The sequence below is a fragment of the Oryza glaberrima genome, chromosome 4 (genome assembly GCF_000147395.1).
Source record: "Oryza glaberrima chromosome 4, OglaRS2, whole genome shotgun sequence".
NCBI lineage: Eukaryota > Viridiplantae > Streptophyta > Magnoliopsida > Poales > Poaceae > Oryza > Oryza glaberrima.
The window spans coordinates 30,612,503-30,637,994 of NC_068329.1; the positions used below are offsets into that span (position 1 = coordinate 30,612,503).

General features: G+C 40.6%; 4 protein-coding genes across 4 annotated transcripts; all 4 read right to left on the reverse strand.

Moving 5' to 3' along the window:
* Window positions 1–375: 375 nt before the first annotated feature.
* Window positions 376–5,454, reverse strand: LOC127770036 (B3 domain-containing protein Os04g0676600). Its single transcript, XM_052295703.1, has 10 exons — window positions 5,371–5,454; window positions 4,209–4,720; window positions 3,404–3,685; window positions 2,848–3,005; window positions 2,660–2,776; window positions 2,127–2,216; window positions 1,877–1,977; window positions 1,070–1,116; window positions 917–993; window positions 376–735 (listed from the first exon to the last, which is right to left on the reverse strand). Exons 2-10 carry the CDS (start codon window positions 4,507–4,509, stop codon window positions 607–609), a joined length of 1,302 nt encoding a protein of 433 aa, XP_052151663.1. The 5' UTR covers window positions 4,510–4,720; window positions 5,371–5,454; the 3' UTR covers window positions 376–606.
* A 1,682-nt stretch (window positions 5,455–7,136) lies between these two features.
* LOC127770037 (putative B3 domain-containing protein Os04g0676650) lies at window positions 7,137–12,649 on the reverse strand. The gene is made up of 10 exons (XM_052295704.1): window positions 12,411–12,649; window positions 11,684–12,241; window positions 10,861–11,133; window positions 9,197–9,345; window positions 9,006–9,125; window positions 8,605–8,694; window positions 8,348–8,448; window positions 7,766–7,812; window positions 7,613–7,689; window positions 7,137–7,461 (listed from the first exon to the last, which is right to left on the reverse strand). Exons 2-10 carry the CDS (start codon window positions 12,012–12,014, stop codon window positions 7,333–7,335), a joined length of 1,317 nt encoding a protein of 438 aa, XP_052151664.1. The 5' UTR covers window positions 12,015–12,241; window positions 12,411–12,649; the 3' UTR covers window positions 7,137–7,332.
* Window positions 12,650–14,391: 1,742 nt separating this feature from the next.
* On the reverse strand, window positions 14,392–18,516 carry LOC127771678 (transcription factor SRM1). Its single transcript, XM_052297604.1, has 2 exons — window positions 17,687–18,516; window positions 14,392–15,040 (listed from the first exon to the last, which is right to left on the reverse strand). The coding sequence occupies exons 1-2, from the start codon at window positions 18,139–18,141 to the stop codon at window positions 14,539–14,541; spliced, it is 957 nt and encodes a 318-aa protein (XP_052153564.1). The 5' UTR covers window positions 18,142–18,516; the 3' UTR covers window positions 14,392–14,538.
* Window positions 18,517–24,471: 5,955 nt separating this feature from the next.
* Window positions 24,472–25,266, reverse strand: LOC127769654 (uncharacterized). The gene has a single exon (XM_052295264.1). It carries the CDS (start codon window positions 25,264–25,266, stop codon window positions 24,472–24,474), a length of 795 nt encoding a protein of 264 aa, XP_052151224.1.
* Between the last annotated feature and the right edge of the window lie 226 nt (window positions 25,267–25,492).

The window sequence follows — 25,492 nt, forward strand, 5'->3', positions numbered from 1 at the left end:
TACTTTTGATCCTATGCTTTAGTTTGTGCCTTTGAAGCTCAAGTTAAAATAGGGTGCACTTAGGTCGTCACACCAACACTCCCTAAAATCACAATCCATCCTGTTGAATCGAAAGGATCTAGCAGACGACAGCCAAGTCCAATCACAACATTAGCTGTCTAAAATAGTGATCACCTTCTCTGATTACAATTGTTCTTACCTAGTTACCTCCATGGCTCCATGTTACCAAAGCAAATTTTCATCTTTCTCCAGAAACTTCAGCAACTTCAGAAGTAATAATCCCACAGCACAACAGCAATATAAACGAAACCATCGGTTGCTCTGCAACAAACTGTTAAAGGTACAACACAAGCTACTACCGATGGCGATGGCTTTAAGACTTTCAGCTATGAGTTAAAGGTAGTTTCTATCTATTTCGCTGTTGCAATCTCTGATGTGGACTATTATTTGGAAAAAAAAAGAGTTACTAAATAATAATCCATAGTCTTGTACTTTTATCTATGAAGTTAAAAGTGTGGGGCAACACATTCTCCAATAACAAAAATGCATTGCCCTGTAATGAGGCTTTCAGATGATGGTCTCAAGACATGAAGCTGCCATTCCACATCAGGTTTTCTTAGTCAGCAGGCTGATAGCGAACCCACATTCTTCGCTGTTGTTGAGATCATTTTTGCAGCTGCAGTCCACAATAGGCATGATGACATTCGGCTTAATGGCCTTCTCCCCACGAACAACCTTCAAAAGAGCCAGCACAGTAGAGGCATAAGGCAACATATATGGAAATATCAGCAATACAACTTCAGGAAAATATCTATACATTTCTTGGATTTTCTCATAAAGATTAGCCATATGTAGAAACCAGAAATCCAATAGATTATGGGGGTGACAAAAGGAATTCGGGTTACGATCGACGTACTAATTTCTCAGACTCCGAGCTTTTGTAGATGATGAATATGTCCCCTGTCTGGAGACCATGCTGCTTCACAAAGCCACCTAAAGAGAGCAATTCATCAGCTCCAGTACAAACTAAGAAAAATCCAAAAGTATATGTTTCAATGTTTAAACGTACCCGTGCTTTCCAAGACATACATTCTGCTCTTGTTGTTGGGCCAGAACCTGAAAGGTATCTCCTATGAGTAATATGTAGCGGATTACAAGCCATATATGTTTGTGTTTCTCGCATGTGACCCAAATAATTACGAAAAATTTTGAAAAAAAAAGTGACAACGCAGATGATTGTATCACCTATTGCTTGTTTGTAAAGGTCAAATTTTTATCTACAGAGAGAGAAACAGATTAACAAAGTCAACTAAAAATGTGATTGCACTTTCCATAGTCTGATTTGCTGTACTGTTTCTCCATGTGTAGATCAAATTGCATATCTGTGCACCGATAGACAACACCATTATATATTCTATTCTATGTTTAAGATTATTTATAACTATTTGGATTGCATGCTGAAATGAGGCCACATGCACTTGATAATGTAAAATACTTTCTCAAGATAGGATTGAATTAGATAATACTACCTCCGTTTTTTAATAGATGACGCTGTTGACTTTTTCTCACATGTTTGACTATTCGTCTTATTCAAAAAATTTACGTAATTATAATTTATTTTGTTATGAGTTGTTTTTATCACTCATAGTACTTTAAGTGTGATTTATATCTTATACATTTGCATAAAATTTTTGAATAAGACGAATGGTCAAACATGTGAGAAAAAGTCAACGGTGTCATCTATTAAAAAACGGAGGGAGTAATAGGCAGATATACCAACTCTCTAACACTGTACCACATTACATAATATTCGAACTTGATCTGGTGCTGCACACAACTCTGCTAGACTAGTAATATGATATTATGATAAGATTACCTGTACTTAAAATTCCAAGTAGTTTCAAGCTTGAAGTCATCCATTTTCAGCATCACACCTTCCCTTTGATGCAATGCTGGAAGATGAGCCTCTGCATCCCTCTACAAAATTTGAAGATAATAAAATTACACTCGACTCTCAAGTCTCAAGACTCATAACTAAATATATTGCACCGTAGTTATGTGGATCATGCTAGAACTGTATTTGTTGTAGATATAATATATTAATGTGAGAATATACAATATTTTACCTTTGGCATCACAATTCTTCCAATATTACCAACATCACTATTTGTCAACTCCTTGCGCAAGATAACACGGTATTCTCTACAGTTGAATCTCTGCTAGAAAATTCAGAGTTAGTTCAGTTTGAAGTTAATGTCCCTTCCAAAGTGGGTGTGGGAGAAGTCCTCTGTTCTATTATGATAGAAGCAAAATTTACATATACAGAGCAAGGCTCTCACAAGAGCAGTCTAATTAACAAGATACATGCAGAACAAATTGATTGAAGTCAATGTAAACTGCAGTCAACAATGATTGTATAGGTGGTTCAGATCTGACTACTAAACTATGGTACTAATGATTGCAGTTAGTTGGAAAATTGCGGAATAGTTGCCATTATCCTAATTAAAAATAATAATGAAATTGTTCCTGCAACTTTTAATCTATCAATGGAACAATTAAGTTATCAAGTTACAAAATGCATTTATTTATGTACCAAATAGAGAATAGTAGTATTCAGGATATATGGATGCCATCATCACCAAGGCATCATGTTACTTACAATAGTCAAATTTGCACTGTTATGACTCATGCTTGAAGGCTCACTAGCCGGAGTTTGATCTAGTTCATCATTTTTTTCACTCTCCGTATCACTTCTTCTTAAAACAATTGGTTGATCCTGTAGAAATCTCATGTCAGGACTGCTCATGTGAACCCAGAATATATCAACATGCTCTAGAAGAGTCTTACTTTTATATCTGATTTCTTGGCTTTCTTAGCGTGTGTCGGTCCATTTGAAATTTGAGCTGAAGAGAAACTGCGGGATGATGAAGACACTGGTGGAAAGGGTGAAGGAGCATGTACAAATGATTGATCCACCCTGAAGCTAGTAGAAACGGTGAAGAAACCTGCACAATAAGATGCTCAGAGGTGAGGAAATGCATAAGTAGTAGTAACACTGACATCCATATAGTTGCACACTTGGATGAAATGCATTGTGAAATAATCAATTCATGGTGGACTAATCAATGCATTGCCCTCTGAAATCTACTCTTAAATCTTCCAAAGGAAATAACCCTTTATGTTAGGTGGACGGCCATCCACCCCCCCCCCCCCCCCACAACATTGCAGGCGGCCATTTGGGAGGAAAATTTTGGCCCTCCTGCTTAGTGAAATACTGAAATGGGCCCCATCTGCGAAAATCATTTTTCTAGTAGTGAGCTAATCTAAATAGGGCTACTAGTAAAGGAGATAAACCTTTTACAACCACTATGTTCATCAAAGGCCATGCATGCATGTATATAACCTTGGTCTGTGTCATGATTGTTGATGTGGAATGGAGTAGCATGGGGATCCTCAATTGCAGTAGGGTGGTAACTAGTGTAGACAGGGTTCCTCGGCATGTTATTGCTAGCCCATGCATTGAAGGAGTATGGCGTCAGATTCTGATAAAGAACATTTCTATTGGAAGCAGTCTGGCCATAAGACATGAATGGCGGCCCATTGCACATTAGCCTCAAATCCTGAAAATTGCTAGGAAGATGCGGAGCTGCAACATTATTGGAGGGAACTCGGTCTTGGAAGTTTTCTGAAGAAAAATCAAACAAAACTGATGAAATAACATATAAGGAAACAAGACGATAAGGAATTAAAGAATAAGCAGGAATAGTAACACTGACCAGAGCAAGAGATGCAAGATAGTATATATATGCTGTACATAATTGCTATCTATATATGTCGTCACTGACCATAAGAAATGCAAGATGATGTATAACATACATGAATTACATTGAAGATCCTAGTTACCATGTTGTTGCAGACTTGCAGTGGATCTCAAACTGTAGAATGATTTTTATGCTCACAAGAACATGCGTGATTCTAATGAGACAGAAACCCTACCTGACATGCAAGGAACAGTGGCAAGGGAAGAGAGACACCGGATCTTATATGTAGGTAGCAGGAACCATGAGAAAACATAGGCCCCACATGCACAATAAACCCTAGACTGACCTAGACGAAGCCCTATGGGGAAAATATCTTCGTGCTGAATTCAACAAGTGCAGATAATCGTGGTGCAACAAGATGTATATGTCGGTTAGGAGAAGACTAACCTTGAGATATCTGCAATTGGCGGTGGTGGTGCTGCAGCGGGAGCATGGCGGATGTTGGCACCATGGTGTACCGGGGCACGTAGGAGCAGGGCGCCACCGGCATTGTCGACGACGGGTGGTGGATTAGGCCAGTGGGGTACTGATGATGCACAACATTCTCACGCCTAACAAGGGGTGACGGCACGGCCTCAAGGATCCTATGGTACCTATTGTATTGGCCGCCCCCTGCGAAGTCATCGTGGCCTTCTCTGCCCCTGTCATCGCCGCCGCCAGAGGAAGTGGAGCCTCTCGTGTCGGCCATGCGTGTGCACGAAGCACACAACGTCCCCTTGTGCACAAGAAGAGGCGGCGGCCGTGGTTGTGGGCTTGAAGGGGTAGGTGCCCCTCCCACTCTCTCTCTCTCTCTCGCCCAAAAAAAAATCTCCTCCAGGTTCACTTTGGGGAAGTTTTGTAGGGGAGCATATGCCTAAAAAGGAATCTTCTCCCAAAAGGGAGCTCGCCTCGTCTTCACACTGATAAAAATAAGGCAAGGCGAGTGAAAAATAAACCAATTATCCTTTTTGAGAAACAAATAATTAGGTGACAAACTAGGTCTACATTTCTAAATATTAACACGAAAACCCTTAGTATAAACATCTAAATAATAACAATTACTACCTCCGTCCCAAAATAAGTGCAGCAATGAAAATCCGTGTCTAACGTTTGACCGTCCGTCTTATTTGAAAATTTTATGAAAAAATTAAAAAAAGTTAGTCACACATAAAGTACTATTCATATTTTATCATCTAATAACAATAAAAATAGTAATCATAAAATTTTTTTAAATAAAACGAATGGTCAAACGTTGGAGGTGAATAGTGCAAAACTGCACTTATATTGGGAAGGAGGGAGTATCAATGAACACTTAAAGCCCTTAGTATAAACATCCAAATTACCGATGATTACATCATTCCCTAATTTATTTCAAACATATCACCAATAATTATGTTGAACTAGCAAATCACCGTAGTTTGTATGATTGTATCCTTAATTTATCTAATAATTCCTTGATGGCTTGCCGTAAGCCCGTAACCATTGTTAGTCTCTAAGGTTTCAGTTGGAGTTCTAAGAATACAATAAAACTATTAGATGAGATAATTTTCAGCCATATAATAGGGCATACCACTTTCTCCTTAGACACTTGTTCCCTGATCTCACTTTCTTTCCTGTTTATCTTCGCGCAACAATACCAACCAAACTCAGGCTTTCTGAAAATCTGAAGAAAACAATCGCCGTTAATATAATCACAGTCACAGAGAACGCAGCAAATCCTACTACTGTTCTACACTGATTAAAATATAAGAAAGAAATCGAGAGAAAGTATATAGAGCATTGCCTTCCCCTGCCGCCTGCGCCGCCTGGCCGGATGCCGGACACGGTGGTGGCTATACCGTGATGGCCGGCCGGCGTGAGCGTCTCGGCGCCGACGCGGCGCCCGGCGTCCGGCGTCGGAGTCGGCGCTGCGGATGGCGGCTTGTGGCGATCGCTTCACTTGTCGTCTCCACTGTCGCGTGGGGGGAATGGGGAATAGGGAGCGGCGTGGGGAATGCGGGCGCGTCGGATCGCTTCATCGGTAGCATCACTGGGCCATTGCCTATTCTGGGCCAAAAGTTGATGGGCCATGGAATTTGTGGGGGCCCACTATGTAGAGTCGTAGACCACATTTAGGCTATGTTTGGGAGGGAGTGTTGGGAACCCTCGTCCCCTAGCACATAAAATGGAGCAGCGTTTAACACGTGATTAATTAAATATTAACTAATTTTTTTAAAAAAATGGATCAATATGTTTTATTAAGCAACTTTCGTAAAAACACACCGTTTATTAGTTTGAAAAGTATGCGCGCGAAAAACGAGGGAGAAGGGTTGGGAACTTCCTATACCGAATGCAGTCTTAGAAGGATGACTAGGAGGAGGAAAAAGTTCACTTTGAGATCTCTTATCGAGTTATCGTCGTGTTTTAAAAACGTCTCTGAACCAGAATGTAAGATATAACATATCTCTAATCTTATAAAACCAGGTCACATTAGGTCTAAATACAGTAATAAGAGCGGTTTTAGCTGACGTGGTGGCTGAGTCAGCGTGTGATCCAAATGTCACTGCCCCAATCTTCTTCTACTTCTCCCCCCTCTCTCCAGGCCTCCATACAAAAGCTTGTGTGAGGTGTCGGCTCGGCATCCCGCACACCTTCGTCGGCCACCTCTCCGGCACCGGGGCTGCTTCTATCACCGCTGTAGTCCTCACCGTCGGATTCTCCGTACGTTGTGGAAGTAAATGGCACGGAGCTCACCTAGACCAGAGAGATCATCAAGGATGGGGCCGGTTATCTTATTTCCAGGATTTGTTTTTTTTTTTTTTTGCTATATATAGTTGGCACACTCTTAAATTAATTTTATAAATCCCTTTTTCAGTTATAAAAACCCATTTTACAAAAAAAATAGACCTAGACTTCAAGATGGATGATGATGTTGTATGATATAGGATACAAAATATATATTGTTAGATTATTATGAATGCATCTACTCCATCCGTCCCAAAAAAAAGGAAAATCTCTAGGTTTCCGTGTCCAACATTTGACCGTCCGTCTTATTTAAAAAAATATGAAAAAAATTAAAAAGACAAGTCATGCATAAAGTATTAATCATGTTTTATCATCTAACAACAATGAAAATACTAATTATAAAAAAGTTTCATATAAGACGACAGTTAAACATTGGACACGGAAACATAGGGTTTGTCTTTTTTTTTGACGGAGGAATATGTTTTGTCATGAACGACTTGCGAAGTACAGAACCGCTATATAGGCTCTGTATGTTGCAAGTATAAGATGGTGTATTCATGGCCTTGAGAGTTTCATGTATGAGTTAAAGAGAGTTTCTAGCTAATTCTCTGTTGCAATCTCTAATGTGGACCATTATTTGTCAAAAATAAGGATTGTTAAATAATAATTTACAATCTTGCATTTTTATCTACAAAGTTAAAAACTGTGGAGCATTATCACATTTCTTCAATAACATGACAACATGCATTGCCTTCTAATAAGGCTCTCTTATGCTGATCTTAAGTCAAGACCTGAAGCTGCCATTCCATCAGGTTTTCTTGGTCTGTAGGCTGATGGTGAACCCGCATTCTTCGCTTTTGTTGAGTTCATTTTTGCAGCTGCAGTCCACAACAGGCATGATGGCATTCGGCTTAATGGCCTTCTCCCCACGAACAACCTTCAAAAGAGGCATAAGGCAACATACTATATCATATACAACAGTAATACAACTTTAGGAAATACATTTGAAAAGATTAGCCATGTGCGGAAACAAGAAATCCAATAGGTTGTAAATGATGAATAAGGAATTGTGGTTATGATCGACATACAAATTTCCCAGACTCCGAGCTTTTGTAAATGATGAATATGTCGCCTGTCTGGAGACCGTGATGCTTCACAAAACCACCTGAAGAGAGCAATCCATCAAGTTCAGTACAAGCTTAGAAAAATCCAAAAGTATATGCTTCAGTGTTTAAACGTACCGGTGCTTTCCAAGACATACATTCTGCTCTTGTTGTTGGGCCAGAACCTGAAAGGTATCTCCAATTATATCAGTAATATGTGACGCAGATTATAAGCCATATATGTTCGCGTTTCTCTCATGTGACCCAGATAATTACGATTTACGAAAAACTTTGAAGAAAAAAAACTAACAAAGAAGATTATTGTACAATCATCTATTGCTCCACAAACATGTGAAGGTCAAATTTTATCTAGAGAGATAGAAGCAGATTGACATATTATCTAGACTATAAATGCGATTGCACTTTACATAGTCTGATTTTTTTTTCCATGTATAGATCACATTTGAGTTTGTATATTTGTAAACCAATAGATAACAGCATAATCTATCTTATTCTACGTTTAAGATTTTCTTTATAATTATTGGGTTACATGGAAGAAATGATGTCACGTGCACTTGATATAATTTAAAGTACTTTCTCACAATAGGATAGAATTAGATCATAGTGTTACTACATCATTGCAGACATAATATTCGAACTTCAGCTGGTGATCTGTACACAATTCCCTAGACTAGTAATATGATATTATGATCGGATTACCTATACTTAAAATTCCATGTAGTTTCAAACTTGAAGTCATCCATTTTCAGCGTCACACCTTCCCTTTGATGCAATGCTGGAAGATGAGCCTCTGCATCCCTCTACAAAATTTGGAAGGAAATAAAATCACACTCAACTCTCAAGACTTCATAACTAAATATATCGCACAGTAGTTGTGTGGTTCGTGCTAGAACAGTATCTGTTGTAGAATATAATATGTTGATGTCACTTAATTAAGAGAATATACAAGATTTTACCTTTGGCATCACGATTCTTCCAATATTACCAACATCACTGTTTGTTAACTCCTTGCGCAAGATAACACGGTATTCTCTACAGTTGAATCTCTGCTTGGAAGTTCAGAGTTAGTTCAGATTGAAGTTAGTGTCCCCGGGAAGACTGCGTACTATAATGATGTACATGCAGAACGAATTGATTGAAGTCAATCTAATCCTCCTTGCTAAAGGTAGAATCATTTAGTTAAAAAATTGTGGAATAGTTGCCATTATCCTAAAAAGTAATGAAATTGTTACTGATACTTTTAATCTACCAATTGTTAATGATACTTTTAATCTACCAATAATGGAACAGTTAAAAATGCATTCATGTACTAATAGAGAATAGTAGCATTCAAGATGAATGGCATTGTGTTACTTACAATAATAAGATTTTCACCGTTCTGATTCATGCTTGGAGGCTCACTAACCGGAATTTGATCTGGATTATCATCGTTTTTTTCGCTCTCCATATCGCTCCTTCTGAAGACAATTGGTGGATCCTGTAGAAATCTCACATTAGGACTGCTCATATGAACCCGAAATCTATCAACGAGTTCTAAAAGAGTCTTACTTTTACATTTGATTTCTTGGCTTTCTTAGTATATGTTGGTCCATTTGAAATTTTAGTTGAGGAGAAACTATGGGATGATGATGACACCGGTGGAAAAGGTGAAGAAGCAGGTACAAATGCTTGATCCATCCTGAAGTTAGTCTGAAAGCCTATCTCCAAAAAAAAAGAAAAAAGTTAGCCTAAAAGCCTGCACATAATAAGATGCTTAGAGTGAGGCAATGCATAAAAGTAGTAGCACACAGCCATATAGGGGATCCTCAAGGGATCAAAATAGTTTCCCCATATATAGTTGCATACTTACATGAAATGCATGGTGAATTAATAAATACAATGTGTGTATATATGGCTTAAGGCCTCCTTACCTCTAACTTCAAATTACAACTTCCCCTTTTTTGTTAGCATGCTTCCCAAACTGCTAAGGTAAATTTTTTTGCAAAAATTATATATATAAAAAGTTTCTTTAAAAAAATAAATAAATCTATTTTCAAGTTTGTAATAATAAATACTCAAATAATCATGCGCTAATAGCCCGTCTTATTTTGCATACGGTAGAAAATCCATCTCCAAATGTTGAATCCAACGCAGCCTTGGCCTTATGGTGGGTCCCAAATGGGCCCAACTAAAGTATAACATCATGGGATGAGTCTCCTCTGACGTAAAGTCAGAGGGACTTTGTCACTGACATGTAGGACCCATAAAGGTTGGGCCCACACGTTAGTGACCCACGTCCCTTATGTCAGAGGAGCGCGATCCAACATCATGATGTACATAGCAAGAAGAGTTATTAAGTTGGGCCCCATATTTCAATACAATAATATTTACCATCCCAGCCACCACTTTTCTCTTCCTCTCTCGTTTCTCCCCCAGCTTCCTTTTCCCAACAAGCCAAAACACCAAGCCACCGTACAAATGAGAGAGGAGGCCGCGGGCGGATCCGGCAGCGGTGATGGCGGCCCTCGCGAACGCGCACGGATCTGATGGTGGAGGTGCTCGCGGAAGAAGGCCACAGCAGCGGTAGATTTGGCGACGGCGGCATCTCGCATGGATCTGTGACATGGTGGCAGGGGCTGTGTTCGTGAGCAGACCTCCGGCGGTGGCAGGTGAGGTGGCTTTTGCGGGTGGAGCTCCGGCGATGTCAACTCCATGCAAGTGTCGGTTTCCCAAAAACTCTGTAAGAACCATCTCCACAATGTATATGTAGAACTTAAGGGTCTAGCTTATGACCCCCTCAATTTCTACATTGTGGATGCCCTTAAATCTTCAAAGGAAATAACCTATATATCCCCTTTACTTATAGCACAATCATCTTAAATATCTTTTTGTTTAACGACTCGCACGAGACGGTGTGAAGTTCATATTGGTAGAGCAGGAACAATCATCTTAAATATCAATTACGTATTCAACTAATCTAAATAGGGTAAGTGGTTTATGAGACAAACCGTTTACAACCACTACAGTTTTCTACTTCAAATCCCCATTCCACACTTTGCATAAACACTCACTTTATCCTACTCTCCCAGGGTTGTTGGTAGCCCTGAGGGTTTACCCTAATGTAGTAATGTCCCTTTTCTAACCCTCTATATATAATTGCACAGAATATCAATCCATGTACATATTCTATTTAATATTTGTCAAAGACCATGCATGCGTGCATATATATGTACCTGGGTCTATGTCATGATTGTTGCTATGGAATAGAGGAGCATGGTGATCCTCAATTGCAGCAGGGTGGAAACTAGTGTAGACAGGGTTCCTCGGCATGTTATTGCTAGTCCATGAATTGAAGGTCAGATTCTGGTAAAATCCATTGCTATTGGCAGCAGTTTGGCCAAAAGGCATGAATGCCGACCCATTGCACATTTGCCTCCAATCCTGAAAAGCGCTGGGAACATGCGGAGCTGCAACATTGTTGGAGGGAACCCAGTCTTGGAAGTTTTCTGAAGAACGATCAAACAAAATTATTAATGATAGGTCATATTGGGAGACAAGCGAGAAGGAACTAAAGAATAAACAGCATGAAGCATCAAGTGTTGGCAGGAATAATAACACTGACGAGGGCAAGAAATGCAAGACCGGGTCTCACATCTAGGTAGAATGAGCCATGAGAAAACACACAGATCTCTGCGTGCACATAAGTAACCCTAGAACGACCTAGAAAAAAACCCTATGGGGGAAAAGATCTGTCGTGCCAAATTCAGCCATGAGAAAATTAAGATGTACTCCCTCCGTCTCTAAATGTTTGACGTCGTTAAATTTTTTAAGCATGTTTGACCGTTCGTCTTATTTAAAAAATTTAAGTAATTATTAATTCTTTTCCTTATCATTTGATTAATTGTTAAATGTACCTTTTATCTATACATATAGTTTTACATATTTCACCAAAGTTTTTGAATAAGACGAACGGTTAAACACGTTTAAAAAAATCAACGGCGTCAAATATTTAGGGACGGATGGAGTATCATGTATGTGGAGCAGGAGAGAACTAACCTTGAGATATCTGCGACTGGCCGTGGTGGTGGTGGTGCGACGGGAGCACGGCGGGCGTAGGCAGCACGGTGTATTGGGGCACGTAGGGGAGCTGCGCCATCGGTAGCGGCATTGTTGGCGACTGGTGGTGCTGCTGGATCAAGCTAGCAGCAGGGTACTGATGGTGCACGATGTTTTGTCGCCCAACGTTGGGCGGCGGCACGGCCCCAAGGATCCCATGGTACCAGTTGTGCTGGCCGCCCCCCACAAAGTCACCATGGCCTGCTCCGCCCTTGCCCTCGCCGCCACCGCCATCGCCGGAAGAAGAAGAGGAGCCCCTAGCATCAGCCATGCGCGCGCACGTAGCACGCAGCTTTGCCTTGTGTGCTGTTTAGAGAGTGAGAGTGTGAGAGACGATGGACCGATGGTGGAAGTAGCCGTGGGCTTGAAGGGATAGGTGCCCCCTCCTGCTCTCTTTTGATTTCGTAGACTTGGTTCACTTTGGGGGATTTTTTTTTGTAGGGGAACAGATGACCAAAAAAATCTTCTCTGGGAAAGGGAGCTCACTTTGCTGTTACACTGTTAAGAAAAAAGGCAAGGTGAAAATAAATCAATTGTAGTTTTAAAAAAATAAATAAATAGGTAGAAACTGTTAGAATTATTGCATATACACTACCTCCACATGAAAATTCAGTGTGAGATTGTTCAAAATTGAATGAGATAGAAACAATCTTCCACGAATGCTCACCTTTACAGTCCACAATCCTGATCTGAGCTAAGCTAAAATCACATCAATGATTTGTAGGCTTCATAAGTTACATTCATCCTGAAACATGACAGACAAATTATGAAACTTGCTTTGCGCATTCATGCTGAAATCATAAGAAAATGAATATCTATAGTTATAAACTTTATTCAGGAATGCTTCCGTAAAATTTTGTAGGCAATATAGTTAAAAAAACCAAATGAAAAGAACCAACACCGCCAGCATGCTCAATCGTTACAAAGTTACAATTATGTGATTTACCAAATCCAAAATTAAGACATGTACTATGGTAATCCAACAGTTTTAGATAAGAATCTCACTTACAATATTAAGTTACCCACAAATCAAACTATGTGGAATTTTGGATGATCAAGTACATTCTGGCTTGAGCATATTAAGACTGAAACCAGTGAACCACAATCTAACTTTTTTTTTTAAAAGAACCACAATCTAACATGACTATTCACCATTCTAGAGTTATCAAATTCAGATGACTACAAAAAGGGTATACGGATGTGTTGAGTGGGTTGCAGCTTGATGGATGCTGCAATCGCCTAACAAATGATAAATCATATTGACAGAGATGTTCCTGCATTTTGAAAATATGACATAATCTCTAACCTTTGTTGATATAAAATATCCTTTGTCGACACATTAAAAAAACTGTAATCAACTACAGTAAAAATGCAGCTTCAGATTATTTGAAATGAGTGAGGGGTTTTGCAGCTGAGCCAAAGTGGCGGATTCGCACTTGATCAGTATCATATCATCAAGAACAAAATTGTTTTACAAAATTCAAGAACTGGAATGCCCAGATCTAACATGCAGCGATCCAGCGGAAAGCGACCAGACGGCGGCGGCCCGAGGTCGGTGCTGGTTGAGGAAGGCGGCGTCGACTCGACGCAGCGGAAAGGCGCGCGGGAATGGAAGACCTGGTCGCGCTAGGCGGGATGGCCGGAGGAGATCGGGCTAGGGTTTAGGGTAGAGGAGCACACGCATACCTGGCGAGTTCTCACCACGGCGATCTCCAGGGGAATCTCGAACGCCGTTGATGGCGCGGTGGTCGCCGGCTGCTCGCTGGCTTGTGGTTTGCGTCGCCGTCCCCTCGTCGCGCTTCGCCTGAGAGAGAGAGAGAGAGAGAGAAGAGATCGGGAGGAGGAGTTGGGCCGATGGGAGAAGCTTTCTTGATGTCGTGGGCCGCGGCCCGTTGGGAGCGGAAAAAACAATAAAAACGGATGGAAATGACCGTTCGGTTTGCAATCGCGTCTCTCACGAAGCCAATGGGATCGTGGTAATGCTAATAACCAAATTGGGGTTTTACGATTGGTTTCACACGAATGATTAAATCATAGAAGCTTTGATTACAAGGGTGATTACTGATTAGGAGGAATTAAATTAGGATGGTAACGGTAACACCTCCCAAACCAGGAAGTGACGGATGGAAATGACTCGGAATGTAACGTAAAACGCTGCTATTTTCCAGGATTTGCTGCCTCTTTTTTTCTGCTATAGTTGGCACGCTCTTAAAAAGCAGAAACTTGTCAGACAAAAAAAAAATGTATAAGAGCGAAACTGACGACATAATACGTTATTACGTCACGTACGACCACCATGATTATTAGTGTGACGCAAATAGCCAGTGCAACAAAAATGGAGTTAGAGCAGCACGGCAAGGTTTCGATCTCTTTGTACCTGCACCAGGTTCATTACTAGTACGAATCAGGTAGTGAACCAATACATCTGTTCATAATTACGAATCAGATAGTCGGATACTTACTGAACCATTACATATGTTCATGATTACGTATTGACTCGATATTTACTTTTCAGATAATAAACCACTACATCTGGGCTGAAGGAGATTCAGCATTCCAACCATTTTACGACTGGGGCAGGGTGGCAGGCGTACATTGAAGATGGAACGAAGTGCAGGCGTAACAAAGATGATAAATACAGTCCAGGATGTCCTCAAAATGCTACATTCAATAACCATTTGTAATGTACAAGAGTTTATTGATATTGCTTTATTGAGACATAACAGCATGCATTGAAACTCTAAACAAGACAGATATTATGAGTTTGTCTAGAAGAACTGTAGCATTCAAAGCCCTCATCCATGAGATGTTGGTGGCGGCATGGGGTAGGGCATTGGAGGCATGTTTACTGGGGCACCAGGGACTACAGCTCCAGGTACAGGGGCATGCATGCCATAGGCTATATGAGGTGCAGCAGGAACAGGAAGTGTAACAGGAGTGCCAACTGCGGACACAAGAGGACCACCAACTGGCTGTCCAATTGTTGTACCATAAGCATCGACGCCTGGAGGCGCATTTGCTGGCTGTGGAGACTGCTTAGAGGATTTTCCAGGATTTGCTGATGGGCCATTTGGCTGACCTGTGATTGGCCCCTGAGCAGCAGATGTATCTCCATTGTTCACGCTGGTTATGTCATGTATACTTGATCGCCGCCTCTCTCTGTTCATTGAGTTCAGGCGAATAAAATACTTCTGTGCATGACTAGCTACTTGGGTGGGTGTCCTTGAGATCACAAAGTTTCTTGAGATACTCCTCCAGTCGCCTTTGCCGTACTTCTCAAGTCCAAGAAGGAACAGCCTGCAAATTAAAATCAAGTGGTAGGACACATCAATAACCATATGAGTAAAGGGCAGTCTGCATGAATTAATCAACTTTGGATATTTCACATCCTGAAGAGAGGGGTAATAGCTACAAATTTATGCATGAGAACAAAAGGAGGTTAGTTGTGCCATTTTTACAACCATGCTTTCACTTGAGTTGTAATCAATATCATGCATGTGCATACATGGCAATGAACGAACAACACATTAGCATCCATCAGGGCATCAGGTTACTTCTACTTGAAAAGTATTTTCATGCTCTGCATCATCTTGGTATGTTATGTCTATTTCACTCATTCAGCCATTCAAACAGACAAAAATACACGATAATCACATCATTTTATATTGGGATCTGACAAGCATACTGCCTTATATACTGATAAAACACATTCAATATTACCAATATGCCAATAAGATATCAAAATTTTATCTCCTTGGACCAGAAATACTGTCCACAATATCATGGAAGAAACAGGTTGTAAATGAAAACAGGACTATGTCTAAAAGACACAAAAACCAATTATATGTGCACAGCAAGCATGTACTAGCTTGTTCCGGTCTAAAGCTAGCAGGAAAATTTCAACTAAAATTAGCATATCAAATACGGAAAAAAAATGAAATGTGAAACAAATGCGTTCAAAATGTTCATTTTGCTGAAATAAATTTAAGATGGAAAAATCAGTTATAAGCTACCATTGTCCTGACTCCTCTGTAACTCCTTTTAGGGAAAATTCGTCCATGACACACGCTGACCATTAAATTCAGAAAATAGCACAAACCTTTATAATGCCACAGGTTGTGGGTTTTTCTAGGGGAAATACCACTACCGTCATCTTTTGAGTTAACGGGAGTTTATTTGGACAAAATTGTCCCTCAGATTGAGCCTAGATGATTCGAACCCATCTTGTAAGTTCCTGACTGAACAATAATTCCCCATCTCCTCCAAATCCTCAAATCCCTTGATCTAACCCCCTCGTCCGCTGCTGGGGCCTGCTTGTGTTTCGTCATTCTCGGCAGGCACGGGCTAGTGGTGGCCGCCATTCCCCTCCCCTGTATGCTCGCGCTTGCTGGACGCGGCAGTGTGGTCACTTGCTGGTGCCACCGCCTCACCCTCAGCCAACTCCTGTGAGCTCGAAGCTTAGCGACGTCCATGGTGATTGCCGTCCCTCCAACCTGCACACAGCAAACGCGCTTGGTGGATGTGGCCGTATGGTTGCTTGCCAGTGACGCTAGCCTGCTGGCTCACCACGTGTTAACCCAGGTCAATGGCTAATCGATCTTCTAGCTGGAAGCCAAGGCGCGCATGCACAACATCGTTCTTCACTCCACTTTGAAGCCAAATGACCAAGTTTAATTTTGTATTCCATGAATTGCTGGAGCTATGTAGGGGATTGAGCATTGGCGTTCGGAAAATCAAAGTAGATGCAAGCAGACAGATTTGCTTTCTTTCTTTTCTTTGTACCTATGAAATAGGAGATTTCTGTAATGGTGACAAAGATATTTGATAAACTATCTGTTTGATCTGTTGGTTTGTGATTAAAGATGATGTATGAGCTAATGGAGGTGTCAGATTGAACAAAGAGAAGGAGAATGCGCCAGAGGAACCCCAGCAAACAAGAATGCGTAAGAGGTAGGTCTTGTTGCATTGCAATTGAAGTAAAATTATTTTGGTCTTTCGGTGGTATTTTTCAAACAAAAAACTGATGCGCTATGGTATTAAGCAGAGTGAGAAAAGCTTAGTTGTATTTTACGAATTGTGCTATGAACAGAATTTTCTCATCCTTTTAGGAGGAAGGTGAAATATGCTAAGATGAATCAATTAAACAAGCCTTCAGCAAGAAGAAATGAGAAACAAACCTAAAACTAAATCAGTGGGATGTAGCTCGAAATGCATAGGATCCACCATAAGAGTAACGTGAATAGGTTACTGTTAGAAAACAGTTTATAATTCAAAAATTGATTGAGTTAAGTAGTTACTGGAGTTGTCGAAACTAGCAAGGAAGAAACAACATCTCCAATGAACCACTTCCAGTTGAAAACAAGCATGCAGCACAAGTAATCAGCCGCTCCATCTGAGAAGAACTATGCAGGATGTAACATAAACTGCCAAGTGGTGAAACCCATAAAAAAACCATGCGGGACAAAACCTAGCACACACAAACCAACAAGCCTACTTCCTGGGGTCTGAAGCAGTAATTTCCAAAATCGTAAACAGGCTGCAATAACAAGACAAACCAATCGGCAAAATTCCCAACAACACAGAAGCGGTACCTAATTCACGATTAAATAAACTACTATTCTAGCTCCTATGCAATCATCTATTCAAGAAATAGAAAAGGGAGCTACCTAATTGTCCAGTGCAAAGAAAGCTGAAGAGCAACACACCTACAAGTATGCAGTTCTGCAACCAAAAGAAGCTGCTAGACTGTCTAAACAGCGATTTCCAAAATTCCCAGAGCATTTCAATTTCAACTTCCATTTACAATGACTAGACGGATTAATCCACAATAAAACAGTGAAGTTGTACAGGCTCCGAACAGAAGCCAGTTTCTGCAATCATCAAATATTGTCTAGGCTAGAGCAGCAATGCAATTTGGTAGATAGGAACGAAGGCAAAGCTAACCTGTGCTCGTCCTCCGTCCAGGCGATCCCCTTCCGGCGCTCCTGCTCAGCGGACTTAGCCGACCCCTTCTCCCCATGCCCCCCTCCACCTCCACCTCCTCCCCCACCACCCCCCTTCTTCCCACCTCCCGCAGAGCCCTCCTCGACGCCCCCGTCGCCGGCGTACACCAGGAGCGGCACCCGCCCGGCCTCGATGCCATCGACGTCCTCCACCAGCAGCTCGTAGTGCCGCCTCACCTCGTCGGCCGTCTTCCCCTCCACGGCCTCCGCTAGCTTCTCCCACAACCCGTCCCCTTCCTCCTCGTCATCCCCCACCGTCGCCAGCGCGTTCTCGAACGCCTTCTCCTGCTCGCGCGTCCACCCACCGCCGCAACCGGACAACCCCTCCTCCCCACCCCCACCGCCACCCCCACCACGACCGCCGCCACTGCTGCTGCTCGCCTCCTCCACCGCCATGAGCTCAAACCCTAAAACAGCGCGCGGCGCAGCGAGATTTTGTGGGGAGGGATTGCGGCGGCGGATAAGGGAGGGAGATTTAATTCGTTTTAGGAAGGCTGCGGGTTTGCGGGGAAGGAATAAATTGGGGTTTCCTCCGAGAAGAGAGAGAGGAAGAGCAGGAGACGGTGGAGGTGGAGGAGGAGGAGATCTACCGCGCAGCGGCGGCCGCGGCGGGGGAGGAGTGTGATGGATGTTACCGCGAGGCGAGGCGAGGCGAGGCGAGGCGGGGGATATTTTGTTTCACCGCGACAGTGGCTGGCTGGCTGGCTGGCTGGGGGGAGCGCGGTGTCGGGTCGGGCCAGGCTTCCTCCTCGGGGAGGAAGGAGACAGACAGCGGATGCAGACGCGGACATGGCCGCTGGCTGGCGCGACGCCGGCCGTATTATTTCTCTGTCTCTTTTTTTTTTTTCTTTTTTTTCCTTTTTCATTTTGTTCTCTTTCTGTGATTTTGTGGGGAGGGACTTTTCTTTTTGGGTGTTATAGATGTACTAGCTGGTTACTACTCCCTCCATATTTTAATATATGATGCCGTTGATTTTTTAACCAACGCTTGATCATTCGTTTTATTCAAAAAATTTGTGCAAAATGAAAATATTTATATCATATTTAAAGAATATTTGATGATGAATTAAGTCACACTAAAATGAATAATAATTATATAAATTTTTTGAATAAGACGAATAGTCAAACGTTAGATAAAAAGTTAACAGCGTCGTACATTTAAAATATGGAGGCAGTATTAATCATGAGTTCGTGTTTATCTCTTCCTGTCGCTGTCCATATGCTCCTGATTACCGGTGATGGCGAGAGCATGATTTGCATCTTTTCAATTATTTATATTCAACAAGTTTTGTCGTGTTTCAAGCGTGATAGTGGTTTATAAAGAACAGATATATATAATTGTTTTACCAATATAGACATATAATGTTTGGCGTAAATAAATGTTCTCAGTTCATGGATATATGGGACTTATCTAGTTATCTTATATGTATAAAAAAAATGGAATTCATGCAGTAAAATGGAGGTAAATCTATGTCTACCAGTATATTAGTTATCTAAAAAGGCTATTTTTGACCATAATACTCTACATCATGGATTTAAATATTACAAAACAAATACTCCTTCCGTTTCGTAATATAAGGGATTTTAGAGGGAAGTGACACTTTCTAGGACTACGATTCTTGATAGGCTCTTTATCCAGATTCGTAGTTCTGAGAAGTGTCACATCCCTTCAAAATTCTTTATATTATGGGATGAAGTGAGTAATTCATGAGCTAGAATTATAACATGGTTAGTTACCTAGAAGGATCATCCCATCACCCTATTATTTGTTTAGCTATATTAGCACCACCCTGTAAGCTTTTAAGTAGGGATGAAACTGGTTCGGATAGTTTTCGTCTGTCCGGACCATTTTTCGGATTAGGATAGTTTCGGTCGGAATTATCCTGAAATTCTCGGATTCGGAAACGAATTCGGATATTTTTTTCTCGGAAACGAAAACGAATACAGTAAGGGTACTATCCGTCGGAATCGGAAAACGGTCGGAAACTATTTGGAATTTTTTTCAGATATCCGCAGACATTAAGCAAATTATATAAAAAACACGTATATATACATAACTTTTTCATACGGAATCATATGAAGACAAACTTTATATCAACATTGTAGAGCTCGATGAGATCTACAACTTTATTATTGACTATTTTATTATTTAAGGTCATTTATGGGTCTAAATATTCATTATAATATACCATATTAATTTTTACAAAATCTCAGATCTACAATTCAACGACATCTGAGGAGATGTGTTCCATATCAAAATTGTAGAGCTCAACGGGATCCACCACTTTGTAGTTTATAACATTTGTATTTGAAAGCATTTAAAGTACAATACAAACATTACAAGTTTCGAAGATGTGAAGTAAAATAAACAAAATCTCCAATTTATACAATGGTAAGTAAGTTATACATCTAGTGAAAGGTCTCGGGAATAGAAAATGATAATCATATTTGCATATGGATCTCTTAGAGGAATAGCCATGAAAATCGATTTTCACATACAGTTGTGGGACCGTCTATAAAATTGACGATATAAATATTGGAGATGTTGAACTAAAATAATAAGCGATATCTCTTCCTTGATCAAGAAACTCAATTTGAAGGGTTTTTTATATACCGGTAAATATTCGCTACCGTATTCGTTCCGTCTCGTATTCGCTCCGTATTTGTATTCGATAATATTCGATTTCATTTCCGTATCCGAGTTTTCGATTCCGATTCCGATTCCGAAAAAAAATATTAAAACGAATATGATAAAGCTAGTTTCCGTCCGTTTTCATCCCTACTTTTAAGTAATAGTAGTACAAGATTATTTAGGGACCGTCATTAGATACAACAGCTGAGACTATAAATCTCTAACCATTGACTAATTTTCTATTACTATTCTCTCTTATTTTTTTTCACCCTTATGTAACCATGTTTTCAATATAGAGGTCAAAAGTCATTGTTGAGCCACTGTTAACTACAGTAACGATGTTTCGTCTCTTCTTTTTTTCTTTTTCGTATTAGCAAAATATTCCCAATTGGTAGGACTAAAAACCTCCTATGTCTAATGATTATTGCACATGTCCTTAGAGCATCATAACAATACTGAAAACATGGAGGCATGAAGGAGTTACTAGTAAATATACATGATATGATGAATATAAAACATAAGAGAGAATTCATTATATGCCACTGACTTGTCATACGTCTACGATTTATCACTGACTTTGTTACGTTCTACAATATGCCATCGGTTTTTGTTTAACTTCTACGATTTACCATCGCCGTCCGGTTAGCCTCCGTTAGCACGGTACAATTTCATCCAAATGACCAAAATACCCCTAGAACAAAAACTTCCAAAATTTGGATAAACTTATCAAAATATCCTATTATGAACATAAGATTGTAAACATCCAAAATTTGGCAAAAACTTAAAATCTGACATTTTAAAATTTGCATCTAATCTTGTTTTAAATATGTCAAAAAGTCCAAATAAACAAAACTTTGATATTTCAAGGTCAAATGAGCAAGGGTAAGAATGGCAATTTATCCCTTAGTTAACAATGTTATATTGTCTTCACGATAAACAAAAAGCCTTGATCTATTTTCAAGAGGGTCAAATAAACAAACCTGAAAAAACAAGATCAGATTGATAGTTTGACTTCAAAAGAGGGTAAAATGAGCAATTGTCCCTTCATCATTTGATAAATTAGGTGAAACCCCGCGCATTGTTGCGGGAATTTAGTATGATAACAATAAAAAAAATAACGTGTAAAATAGCTAGATAACATCAGATTAATTAAATTAATGTGGTTTATGATAGTTTAAATTTAAATAGTATGTAGAACGGTGATTCAAACATAAAAAGTAAGGTGATATGACTTTATGGAAGAAGAAAAATAGGGAGATAATTTGGACCGTAGATTAATCATCTAAAGGCTAAAAAAACAATTGATGTGATATGACTTAATTAGAGGAAAAAAAAAGAAAGATAATTTGGACCATAGATTAATCATTTAAACACTAACTAAGTGAGGATAAACTATATAAGTATATAGGATATCATAAAACATAATAAAGATATACATTAAAACATTATGTGAATTATGTTGGATGATAATTTAACATGTTTGTATTTAAAAAACTCTTAAATTATAAAAACTATAAAGATATAGCATGTTTGCATGATGTTTAAATGTGATGATTGTTAGTGGATGATGATGTGGCATCTTGTTAATTAGCGGATTAGTGGATGATGATGTGATATCTTTGTATGAGCTTAAGGAATTAGTGGGGGTAACTTTATAGTAAGATAGGATTAGATGCAATTAATATTAAACCATTTTTTTTTGAACGAACCGGTATTAATATTCAACCATTGGGCAAGTTGCTATGGGTTTACTCCACTCGGAGAACTGACTATATTTTAGCTCTTTTAGCGATTGGTTCTTGATCGATCGGTTCTTTCTCCAACTTTACTAACTCATCTACCTTTTTACACGGGCACGCTTTTTAAACTACTGAATGGTATGTTTTTTTAAAAAGAATATCTATACGAAAGTTGCTTTAAAAAAGATATATTAACCCATTTTTTTAAAAAAAATAGTAAATATTTAATTAATTATAAAAAAAATATGCTGCTCCGTTTTATGCGTGAAGAAAATGGGTTTCCAATGCAAGGAAAGGAACACAGCCTACTAGCTATGGTGTGTTGTTTCTCTCTGTAATTTAATTGGAATGTTTGCACTCACTTTCTAATCCTCGTCCCCAAATCGATCAAAGATGTTATGCTTTTTTAATTGTCACAGCTTTTCCTGAAGAATGTTTCACATTTCAAACGGTAAGCATACCAACGACTCTTTTTTCACTGGTGATTTGGGTAAACGAGAATTACAGGTGTATTTTCATTAAGAATAAGGGGAAAAATATGTGGTGTTCCCAAATCCCAAGCAGGCCCTAGAGAAAAATACACCAGGGGAATCCAAGCTAAGGGTTTGGTTGCTGCCTGAGCAACATGCCTGAAATTTCTGTGCGCCTGAGTGGCATGCGAGAAGACAATGCATCTAGCCTGGTCAGGCAGCCGAAGTATATGCTTGTTTGGTTGTTTGTTGCTGCCTGAGAAACAAATATGCAATTACGCCTTTAATTATTACACAGCTAAATCAATTATTAATGGCCGTCACAAATCTTGCCACAAATTGCATCTAAACCTCCTGGCAAGATCCATTTATGAACCCAACTTCCCATGTACAAGCACAAATCTTGCATACATAACGAGGATAAAAATCTAGAAAAAAAGCAGGGAAAAAAAGAGAGAGGAGAACGCAATCGAAGAGTCAAATAGATCCCAAATCCGTGCATCAGGAGCACAACCTTCAGATGATTCTGCCCAGATGTGCAAATGCATCTGGCAACCTGCAAATCGATCTGCTTACTATTTCGCACGAAAGGCAGCCTGGACAGCATCTAGCATGGGCGGTGCTGCTATGCTAGGATCCGGCAAGACGGCGACAGCTTCACCCGCCGGCGGGAGCAACACAGCTTCGCAGGGATCCGGCAAGACGGCGGTGGCTTCGCACTCCAGCGAGAGTAGCACAGCTTCGCAGGGATTACGAAAGACGGCGGGCGGCGGCGGCTTCGCAAGGATCCGGCAAGATGGCGGTCGGCGGCGGCTTCGCGGAAGCAGCGCAGCTTCGCTCCTGGAATCTACATCGCGTGGCCGCTTCGGATAAAGATTAGGATGGTAAGTATGTATCGCTGTTGCTGCCTGGAGCTCAGGCGATCGATTTCGGTCGCCTGGCTCAGGCTAATGACGGGAAGGGCTGCGTCAGGCCAGGCGAAGGGTTTGGGATCTCAGCGCACCAACCAAACAGACCTGTGTTAGTCTCAGGCTGGCTTCAGGTCAGGCAATTTTCTCTCAGGGTAGCAACCAAACAGCCTCTTAAGTCCCCCACTTCCTACTACGCGCATATCGTTCCGACTCCTATAGTTCACCTCCTTATGGCACTAAAAGAAGTGATTTTGGTATAATAATCCTATTTTTGAGCTAGGATAGCACAAACCTTACCATTTTTTTTATTTCGGCAAGCATGTCCCAATTCAGGAAACAAAATCTAAGACATACTCCCTTGTTTCAAAGCGATTAATAATATTTCAAAGCGACTTAATTATTATAATATGAAAGGAAGACTTATAATATGATGAACAGAGACAAAGTAAGATAGAAAAAGTGAAACCAAAACCATGAAGGAAAAAGTGTAACCAACACAATGAAGAATGTGAGCCGGTAAATTAGTAATCCGTTATTTCTATAGTGACGTTCTTCTCTTGAAGATGAAGTTTTGTACGCAAAACGATATGATATTAATATATGATTAATTGGGTTTTAATTATTACAAACTAGAAAATAAATTAATATGACATTTTAAAGTAACTTTTATATAGAAAGTTTTCGCACGAAACGCATCATTTAGCAATTTGAAAAGCGTGCCACGAGTATCCAAAATTTTATCAAATTTTGTTAAAGAAAAGAACAGGGTCACAGTGATACCAATTAATTACAGTTATAATTATGATCCTAGAGCTCAACACTCGGCAAGCCAAGTCGTCACTCATATAAGGAGATAACACAAATTAAGAGTGCCATTAAATGGTAGCATGACTTCATTACAAACCACTGCAGAGGTGACTATCAAAATACATCGAAGTATGAAATGGACAGCACAGGAGAATGTCCGAACTTGTTCACAACACTGCCCAGATGGTATCGCTGCCAGCATACAATCTCGATTTATGAGGGATCATTTGGAGTTCCCCTTTCCTACTGTTGTCGTTGCCATTGGCATGATAAACACTCGGCACCACCTCCACACCGGTCAAGACAGTAATGTTCTTCCCAATTAATTCATCGGAGTCCCCTTGGGGAGTCTTATTGTGAAAGAACCTTGCAATGCAGAACTTGCCCGAGCCAAGGTTGACAAGTTGAGAATCCTTGCATCGCTTCCATTCCTCTGGCTGGTCAAACTCCTTACAAGTAGCTAGTAGCTGTGGCTGGGAATTCATCGATGAGAGATCAGCAGCAGCCAAGTCTTGGGTGTCGGCAGAAATGCCAACCCAGAGCTTGAGCTCAGGTACATACTCAACCTTGCCGGTGAAGGGTAGCATCCATTTGCCGAGGTGGCTCCATGTGAAGCTCCGCATGTCCATACAATAGGTGCCGACACCTTTTACAGAGATGCAGATGTTCGAGCCGTCACCAAGCAAAGCATAGGAACTGATCTCCAGGTACCTGCCCAAGTATGCTCTGTCATAGATACATGGCGGTGGCGGGAGGATCTGGCGGGTCCAGGACTTCAAGGTGCTGCTTCCACGATAGTGGTAGTAGATGAAGGCCTCGAATTGATTGCTTCCTAACTCTCCTGTTTTACTCCTCTTATCCATGATGTAAAGGTTGCCACCGTCGAAGTCACTAGCTTCCTCCAGGCAGGGGACGAAGATGGAGATGGGTATCTCCTTGGGCTGGTGAAGACAGGGCAGCATAACCACGCGTCTTCTGTCCGCCTCAAAGATAAAACAGCGTCCCGACTGGTCCGCACACACCACCCTGCGATCAAAAAGCGGCAAGCAGTCTATCTTCCAATAGTCGTCAAAACCTGAACGTGAAGCTTGGAAGTTGAAGATGGGGCTTGGAAGTTGAATCCTATCCATGCTGCTTACGGTGGCGGTGGCGGCCTCCTCCTTATTATTGTTCTGCTTCTGGATGCAG